This window comes from Streptopelia decaocto (assembly GCF_964273445.1).
Source record: "Streptopelia decaocto genome assembly, chromosome: 3".
Lineage (NCBI taxonomy): Eukaryota > Metazoa > Chordata > Aves > Columbiformes > Columbidae > Streptopelia > Streptopelia decaocto.
Window position 1 is genome coordinate 90647146 of NC_138656.1, and position 10234 is coordinate 90657379.

Genomic DNA, 10234 nt, shown 5'->3' on the forward strand with positions numbered 1-10234 from the left:
ATATTTTTAATAAAGACATGTATGGGTGGTACCTAATTTTACCTCTTCCTGTTCTAAAGACAGTCTTCGTAATACTGGGAAGGCTCTAATACAAATAGAGTGCTCTCTATGTTAAGTCATTTTACGTAGTGATTTTTCCTTCAATAGGAAATGTTCAAGGTGTTTTTTAAAAAAGACAGATATTACCTTGTTTAACTTTGCAGAATTACACAAGCATAAAAATTTAGCATTTACACTATCTAATACCTCAGAAAAAAAACTTAGAATCTGTCTAGAACTCTAGAATATTTAGGTCCTATTTCTTTAAATGTTCTCCTGTCCCAAAGATCACTTTGCTTGGTGTCTCCGATTCCCCTCTTTTCCCTCTCCCCTGGCCTCCTGCCTCCCCCAGCCCCTCTCGGCCCTGCCCAGCATCCACCCAAAGGGGAATTCCGAGGGCTGGGTGTATTTTTTCCCAGATGACCTGGAGCCAAACCTCTTGCAACAGAGAATGTCCAACCTGAAGACACGGGAAGACAGTTGCTTCCCTTGTCACCAGAGGAACGTGCTGTACAGAAACCACAGTCCCATGACCTGGAGCACATCTCAACCAAGAAGCTCTGAGATGATCCTCTCTCCACTGAGCACAGGGAACTTAAAACTACATTCCTAACTGCTTCTTGCCATTTCCTTATCCCCGTGCAAACGTAAATCCATCCAATCCCATTGTGCCTTACTCTCCTTCACCTTCCTTTTGATTTTTCATGCAGTCTCTGCTTTTCATCCCACCTGTGTGGAAATACGATGCTGACTAGTTTTGCCTCTACACTGAGTATCCACCATTCTGTTGCTGCTCAATGGCAAGATGCCAATTCCACCGGAAAAAAAAAAATCATGAAAATATAGCGTTTAAGGAAATAGTGGCTCTTTCTCTCCTATTAATCCTGCCAGCAGCAATGAGAGAGAGGACAGACAATTTCACTAAGAGATTAGTATAACACTTCTTGTCATACCATGAAATGTCTTTGTTTACTTTGTTCCATAAATATTTATATATAACAGTAGAGTTTTCAATATCAGAATCACAATTTGAGAAAGAGAGATTCACAATTAACTCTGTACTTAGATGCTTCCAGATTCCAGAAGAAAAGCAGACGTGAATCAAAATGTTTCCTGAAGAAAAAACTGTTACAGATGAAAGTGCCTGAAAACAGACATACTTATCTTTCTGCGGCATCCTTTGGATACACTGCTCAGTGTTTCAGTTCAGCAGCAGCGTTTAGTCTGAGCTCCGTCTTGTAAAGACTTAGCATGAATGTAGTATTCCACTTACTTTGTGTCTCTGACGAGAGGTGCGCTTCCCAGTTTAAAGCAGATTTTTTCCCCTCCACAAGATGTTTGCCTCAAAGAAAAGCTTTCTGCCAGATCAAACCCTGTGAAATACAATATAATTATTTAGCTTGTTTAATGGAATTTATAAAATGAAGGTAAATGCTGACATTTAGCATGCTTGGTCACTTTCTAGAGTACAGACTGACAAGCTACTTTGAAAACCAGTACCTCAAGTCAGAGAAATTTCCAATATTCATTTTATTGACAGAGAAACTATCAGTGCAAAATTCACTCAGTAGATGACTTTGCAGCCTGAGAAATGCATTAGTTATTCCCCTTTATCCTCTGAGCTAATAAGAATGCAGGATATTTGGGAAAAACAATGGAAATGAGTGTGGCTGCAGAATCTGAACCAATACTTTCCAAGAACAACACATTCTGATTTTAACCTCGCTTTCTTAAAAACAACAGCTTTTGGAGTATGAGGGTGGCATTCTATACTGTCCTTTCAGTTTTAAGGCCAGCTTTAGTCCGATACATCCACTATTAGCCAATTAATTCAGATATCTGTATTAGTGTAGTCATTTACCTGAAAAAATGAGACTGTCTCTGCCGATTTGTTTGAGACGATGGACAACTGTTTTCATTAAAGGACACATGGCACCTTCAAGAGAATACAGTTTCATATCTATCATAAAATTCTATCAAACAAAAATGACTCAGAACAAACTATCATGACAGCAATAGTAATATTAACAGGAATATTTCTTTTTGTTTCTTTACGATAAGAAAAACAGCAATAAACCAAATTACAAAATTTAAATAAGAGCAATATTTCAGATTTCACACTACACTTCTAATAATATAAGCAGATACAAATTTTATCACATTTTAATTCAGATGTTTATGATTAAAGCTCACATGAACAATACAACCAGAAGAAATACACTAAATTCTTACAAAGCTCTTTCCATCTACAATACTATATAAAGCACAACATCTGCTCTAAGTTTTTTGTATTTCCAGCTATATTACTATAAAAATTTCTTTTTCCCCCATTAGCAAACATAAAACAATAAAGCATAAATGCTTGATTACCATCACAATAGTCTATTGTTACTTCAGTTAACAGTAATTTCAAAATGTGGATTAAAAAGGATATAATCATATCATATAATAAACAATGTAAGCAATGTTTATATTTTGAAAAAATGGTTGAATTAATCAGCTTTACAGGGGATTAAGTCTAAATCAAAGTAGGTAAACAAGCAAAATGTTCCAAAATCTGGAACATGGTAAATTCTAAGGTTAAATCTAACGGAACACTTAGATCAAACAATGTATTATTAATATGCAGTATCTTTTTTGAATAATAAAGAACTTTCTTCTTTGTGTATATATGTATATACACATACACAGGAATACACACTTTTAAGAAGAAAACACAGAGAAATGTCACTTACGTGCATGGGTCAGAAATAGATCTCACTCTTTAAACTTTGCAAATAGCCGTGCTAAACCCTAATGAAACTATCAAACGGAAGATGATGAGCAGGATTTGGCCGATGCACAGAGCCCCATTTTGAGCTGACACAACTAAAAAGATGGCCAAAGTACATCTGAAGTCGCTGAACAGTGAAGCTTGAGGGGTTTTCTGAAGTGTCAGTTCAATGAAAAAATGTAAGAAGGCATGTCCTACCACTAACCTGGAAATCATCTATATTTAAAGATTTTCAAGAGCATCGAGAGGGCAGGTTGGCATTCAAAATAGCTATATTTGTAATCTTAAAACATGTGAAATTTGTCATTCAATCTGTAGTAATGTAGAAAGCATATTATCCTTCAAAAGTCTTCAATTCTATTAAATGTGTTACAGAATTTGATCTAGATTAGGAATGACTAATTGGAAACAACCAGTAAAAGTGAAACTAAACTATATAATACAGATATAAAGATGTCTCCTTACAACACGGTTAATGAAAACTATGTCAACTGTATAAAGAACGGATCAGATAGAAGACATTTTTTGATGAGATTCATCAAGTTCCATTTCCTTTACTTCTCAATTGCAGTATACAATTACAAGTAACATCAATCATAAATTGATGTATTTCTAAGGCACTACACCAATGTTTTCTTTCTTTCCTTCGTATATATACATAAATATGGGTATATACATACATTTACCTACGCAGGTAGATACCCAATGCATTAGAAACAGCAGCAATTTCCACTGCATATTCCCTTTCCCCAGAAAAGATGCAGAACTGTAAAGAACATTCATGTTGAAATTTCTGAAACCGAAATGAGATCTTTCACCATTTTTGTTTTGCAGAGAGTTTTACATAGTGTGAAAAGTGTTCACTGGAATTACATACTAACATAGCAATTTCAATACACCCTATGATAGACACACACATACACACTACGTGACAGAAACAGGCTCACCCTGGATACCCTTTAATCTACAAACCTCAGTCTTCAATCAGTTATACAGATTATTAGACTATAGACTTTCATCTGTAGCCACTCCAGAACAATTAATGTGGTTATGGTAGATTTACACAGGTAAAACTACAAAAAATATGTTGGGGTAACAGAAGCCTGTTCTGGCTGAAGCCACAATAGCATGTCACACATACACTGACTAATGTTTTCCTTAAATCTATGTGTTTTCTAATCAAGGTTATATATATATGCACACTGTGGGGCAGATTACGTTTTGTTTAGATTACTTTACAGTACTTACAATAAGAGTAGCCAGATATGAATTACTGCTGATTTTAGCTTGAACTACTGTGGTAAGCTCTAGAGAACCTGGGACACAACCTGTTGCTTTTGGTTTTTTGTTTTTTTCAGCATTAACTTACATGAGGGCTCAGCAGTGAAACACTAGAGAGCTTTAGCTTATTTCCTTCAGCCACTTACTTCTAAGTCCAAATAAAGACTCAAGCCTTAATTTCTATGTTATCCAGATGATAGCAACGATTCCTCACATGCCATAGACTGGACTGTGGACCTATTTTTATCAGTGGCATAAAAGTCACAGCACAGACATGCCATGTAAGTGTTACTTATTTCATTGTATACCATATCCCCCAAAAGAACTGAAAGGGTTACTGTGAATCTTCTATCTCATGCTGCTGATGCACTCCTTTAGCCCAATGTTCTTCTTTTTACCAGAGAGCTAAGGCAAAACTCTAAAACATTAAAACTAAAACCTCTCCATACCAAGACTGACAACTTCTATTGCTAATGCCTGATGAAAATTCCTTCTACAGTTACAGTTTGTACAGTCAAAAAGTTAGCCTCTTCCAAGATTTTTTTTTAATATGGCTGGCAGATCTTGAAATTTCCTTTGGCCTGAGACAAAACAGAGAGTTTATGCATTCAGCCTGTGGGCTGCTAAATTCGAAGATCTATATGAAGACATTGAGGAAAGAAAAAGAGCAAGACAAACTCTTAATGCTAATCGAAGCATGGAAATCATGCACCTACCTGCCCTGCTAGAATACACAACTATAAAACTAATAAAGCAGTAAAAAGAACAAGCTTATATTTATAGACTAGATTGCTCTGCACATGATTGAAGTCCACAATTCATATTAAAATAGTGATGTCAAAGCTGAAGTTAACACACCTGTCAATTAATGAGATCACCTATCCATAGAACAATTTACAGACCTTAATATTTAGAAATCAATGAGTTCTACATAGGAGCTTATTATTATAAAACATATAATTATGCAAATCAAGGAGGTATACCACAGGTCACTGATCTTCTGTCTCTCCAATAAGATGCTAGTAAGACATTTTTTTGTTTTCTAATAGCATTATGTGAAAGCATTAAAGCAACGGCGTTGCATCTAGGCTTATCTGCTGCAACATGCAGTGGCATGTTCTGAATTCCTGGAATGACCAGGGCACCTGTTGGAGCAAACTGCAGCTTCCATCTAGCCCTTGTGCCTGGTTTTCCTTTCTGTGCAAAGGAGGACAGAGGAGACTCCGTCTCATGCTTCAGTCTCACTCTTACAGACTTCTCTCGTGTGCACTTCCTGATGGGGAACTGTACCTCCCAATAAGCTCTCGTGGATCCTCCGGATCAAGTGTAACCTGCAATGGCTAGATTCGCATTACAAGTATTTATCTTCTGCTTTATAATTAAACTTTCTGTTCAGGTGAAGTTTTCAGCTGCCATCTAACACCACTGACATGTACATTGCAAGGGGACTGAAGTTTCCATCAGTAAGCACAACTGGCCAAATGAATGTGGTCAAACAGCAAAGACCCACCTAACATGTACACACATGCTATGTCAGACTCAAGCTTCAGGCAGAAACCAATAATAGCTAAGATTTGTTTCACGCTCTTACTGGATCAGGCTTCATAGACATATAGGCATAGGGAACCTCTTCAGAGTGTGTGAGATAACCACAAGTGTCAGCACTAATATCCAACGAGTCCACCTCAAAAGTATTTGTATTGAAGGCAAGCAGACCCAGCTGGCCTGCTTTCAAACAGGGTCAAGAATAGAGATTTCCTACATACCTGTAGCTTCACGTATGGAGGTACCAGAAAATCAGATGTGATTTTTTTTTTCTTTCCTTTTTCACTCTGTTAGCTACATCATATTACATTACAATATATGTATTAATTAATACAAAGGTGGAAAGAGGAAAGAGAAGGAGACTGAATCTACAATGTTTTTGATACAGGTAAGAAGTCAACTCCAAGTCTGCTGGCTATTTAGGTGGTTACATAATTAATGTAACAGCTTTGGCAGGTGGGAATAAGAAACCCGTACCAATGAAGTTCAAATACTAGAATGCTCACGTTAGACCTTGGAGAACTGGATTCTCCCATGAGGAATAGTAGGTAGTGAAAAATAGGACCTCATATTCCAGGTGAATATGTCTTTTTCCCCCTTTTACCTTCCCATTTAAAAAAAAAAAAAAAGAAAAAAGCCTAACCATGTTCACAGGCTTCACACAGTGAGAATGTGTGTAACTGAGATTGTTCCCCCTTTATGGTCTAAGGGTTTCTGTTATCTTACATACTTCTTACTCACTAGCTGAAGTGGCTTTCTACACTGTGCAGGCTTTCATGAACCACATCCTTATAGATACTTAAAGCTCCTTCTTCACTGCCCAAGACTTAGTATTTAACTACAAGTCAAGGAAAACAAAGGTGGCAAGGTTGCTTAAATACTGCAATGCTAACAACAGTTTGTGGTTTCAACCTTAAATATTCAGAATTAAATGGTAAGAATATGAACACATTGTATATGATAGTTACTATAGAGTCATTATCTTGATTTTTATAAATATGTAGCTGTATTAAAACATGAAACTCAAAAAGCTGAACTGATTTGTGTACTTGAAACAACTCACTGTATTTGGGTTAAAGTGCCTATCTAAAATCACGATCTAGAGCCAATATTTTTCACAACACGTTCCACGTCAAAAGGCAATGGAAATTCACCATGCCCAACAGTCCCAGGACATTGTTTATAGTACATTTTTCATGGGTTAGCAAGTGACACTGAAAAACAGTAATTGTACTAGAAAGCTGAAAAAGCAGCAGTGATCTGGGAATGAGACAAAGTATTAATATACTTAATATGAAAAATTCAGGAATGATCAAATTAGAACTTCATGTGTCACTACAGAAAGATTTCGTGTCCACGCTCCAAAGTCAAATGTCCACAATAATAAAAAAAATGTAAGTTGACAACATGAAGAAAATATTCTTGAAGTCAGATCAAAAACATGATTGCGGAGAACTCCTGAACTCTCTCCCTCAGATTTGCTACATTCTGTCATTAGAAGTGAGTGCTTCCTTCTGATGAATGATTAGCAGATCAAAACTTCTGGACGAGTGACAACTGAAAGAAATCCTTGATGTGAATCTAATGGTTACTGGCACACATTCAGAGCCTGAGGAGGATTGTTCTGAGAAGACCCAGCGTACTCTGTCATTCTCTGACATTTTTTTCCAATACTGGTATTTATTTTTTACTATATTGACCCAATGAATAAGTCCCAAAGTGTATTCAGAATGCCAGCTCAAAAAGCTGTGCCCTACATACACACAGAAGTCAAACCTTTTTCTTGCACAAGAGATTTCCTTCCTTTAACACACTTTTTCCTTCTGCCCCATTCTAATTAACTTTAATTTACACTTCTCCCTGCATTTGAAGGCCATTCCTTTAGACTCCATTAGATCAGGTGAGAAATTTCAGGAAGTAAATGCAATAATCCAAGATCCTATCTAAATGAGTTTGCTGGAAAAGCTTTCATATTAGCACAGTGAGAAATAAGTGCTATGCATACGTTGTTGGAGGAAGAAAACCAAAAGGATTGCCTAGGCAGATCCCGAAGGACAGACGCTGATCCAAACAGAAATCGTACAAAGGGCTGAGAGAGACAGTTAATGAACGAGAAAAATAATAATAATAATTATATACATATATATAAGAGGTTAGATGCTTCTCTCTTGAAGTGAGCATATTTCCAATTCGTAACAGATCGATCTGCATAGAAATTATCAAACTAGAATGAGACAACTTTTCAACACCAAATACTTGGTTGAGCTGAATGGGGCAGATTAACCCAAGTCTTGCAGACACACCTGTACCCCTTAATGCTGCACAGGGTCTGTTCCTTCTCAGCTCCTGCCTTCTGGAGTATGACTCATATTTCTTTTTTGGATGGTAACCGTTGCTTCAGTCTCCAGAAGAGTCTCTTTCCTGTTATCAACTTGAGGTTTCACTCTGAGCGCATTCCCTGCTGTCGGCAGAGCTGCTCAAGCTGGCAGCTCTCTACTTGTTATTCCTCACCATCTGTCTGAATCACCTAAAACTGCAGAAGCCTCTCTCAACTGCACACCGTCAGGTATTCCTGGGAGAGGTTTAGAGTCTCCTCTTCTTCCCAGTGCTTCAATTTGACCCCTATTTGATCCATTTGTGGCAATCAGTTCAAGGAAAACTGGCTGCCTAGCCACAAACTTGTAATATAATGTACAGTTTTTATATACTGAACTTCTATGAAACAGTGTATCTGTCACATTCTTCTATGACTGATCTACCTTTTACTAAGACATCATTTCATTAGGATAAAAAAAAATAAAAGAGACTTTCTGGCATTTTGCTTTAAAATTTTTCAAGTTTACATGTATTCAGTTATATTATTAGGGAACCTTCTGCACTCATACCCTTTAAGCACTTTTAAAACTGCCCATCTACAGTTCACCAGCTAGCAATAACACAGAAGACAACCTATTTGCTTCTTTCAGACAGCTGAAGAGAGTGATTGCACAGCTATGATGTAGGCTCACTCTTGCACAGGGGTTAAGAATAATTCATGAGTAGAGCAATTGCTTGCTGCCTTGCTGGCCTAAAAATATAAGGCAAAAAAGTCTGACTTAAATTCAGACTCTTCACAATGCATTATTCTTAACTTAGAGCCCACACATTACATTTGGTATTTATTAAATATTATTATTTATTGTTTCCAGAAGTAGTAAAAGGATTATTATCCCTGTCATTGACTTTTTAAATTTCTTGGGCATGAGTTTTAAATGAGTTACGAAGATTCAAAGCCGTTGTATATATATAAATTCTACTATCTTTCATGAAGTTTCTGGAAAAACAGCATTACTAAAAATAAGTTTCGTTTTCTAAAAAAAAAATTAATGAAAAAGGACTCTTTATTTATATCTAAATAGCAACCAACAAGCATGTTCTTCTTGCTAATAATTGTAGGAGAATTCTAGAAAGTTGAAGTATGTGCTGAGGCTGAGCAATTCTGGAAAACTGACAATTCTGTATTCTACACACACATGTGATGTGCCTTTAAGACAGAATTTATCACACTCTGGAGTCTCAATGTAGAGTTTAAGTGAGAGAGCTTGATAACATGTGACAGTAAGAGAGAAGAAAACAGAGAAGTACAAGAAAATTTGCAGAAGATGGGTAACAGCTTTTATCTTAAACAATATTGCTATATTCCTTTCCCTTGTCTTTTGGGGCTTTGTCTATCTTTGTATCTGTGCAATGTATGACCTGGTCTGGGGATTAAGTTTAGGTGAGGTTAACACGAACATTAGGTTGTTTAGGTCAATGTGATCACTGGTCTGCTCTAATAAAGCCACATGATTTTGATCGCAAAAGTTTTGGAAGGTCTGATTTAGAATCTTGTTTCGTACAGTAAATTCAAAAAGTACAACCCGAAACTCATAGGAACTACAACTGCTTCCAAACATGAGTCTTCAAAGCACAGGAAACAGAAAGGCTGTTTTGGAACTGCTGCAAACTTAGATTAAAAACAAAACAAAACAAAAACTAATTAAAAAATGAATAATTTTAGTTGCTCATACTGCTTCTTTTCAATGTACCATCTCATTATTTGTTCAAATTTGTTCAGTACTGAGGTTTATGCCTTTGGTTTGTGATGGGCAAGAAAAATGGACATACCTGTCTGGTCACTGACGGCCACAGAAGTAGAAACAGGAAGGAGAAGGAAGACTGCCATACAAAGCCAAACTATGCAGGATCCAATGTACTTCATCTCCCCCTGGACACATGTGAACAATCAGCTACAAATCTGAAACAGAAAATAATAATATTCAGAACAATATCTTATTATTATTTTCCCCCTCACCCCACCAGAAAACTACAGACAAGAATTTCTTAGCTGTAAAGAAAAGAGGAAGTCGCTAGTCACACACAAAGGGTATAATTTACCTGTTTAAATGAGCACAGCCAGTGACTGCTAAAGCAGTCTTCAAATCGAACAAGGACAACATTAAATTGTTTGAGTTTAAGGGCAAAACCCCCAAAATATAGTATTTCTCTGCTTTGCAAAATAGTCAAGTGTCTAGAGTAGCCTGTACTGAGTTTATAGTTAAAATCTCGCAATGCTAC

General features: G+C 36.6%; 1 protein-coding gene across 1 annotated transcript in view; it reads right to left on the reverse strand.

The window, feature by feature from the left end:
• Positions 1-9878, reverse strand: part of COL19A1 (collagen type XIX alpha 1 chain) — a gene marked incomplete at both ends in the record, with an annotated part of 187590 nt that extends 177712 nt beyond the window's left edge. The window contains 3 exons of the mRNA XM_082048168.1: positions 1313-1412; positions 1901-1975; positions 9785-9878. Coding sequence (XP_081904294.1) covers positions 1313-1412; positions 1901-1975; positions 9785-9878 — 269 coding nt within the window. The remainder of the gene's footprint in view (positions 1-1312; positions 1413-1900; positions 1976-9784) is intronic.
• Between the last annotated feature and the right edge of the window lie 356 nt (positions 9879-10234).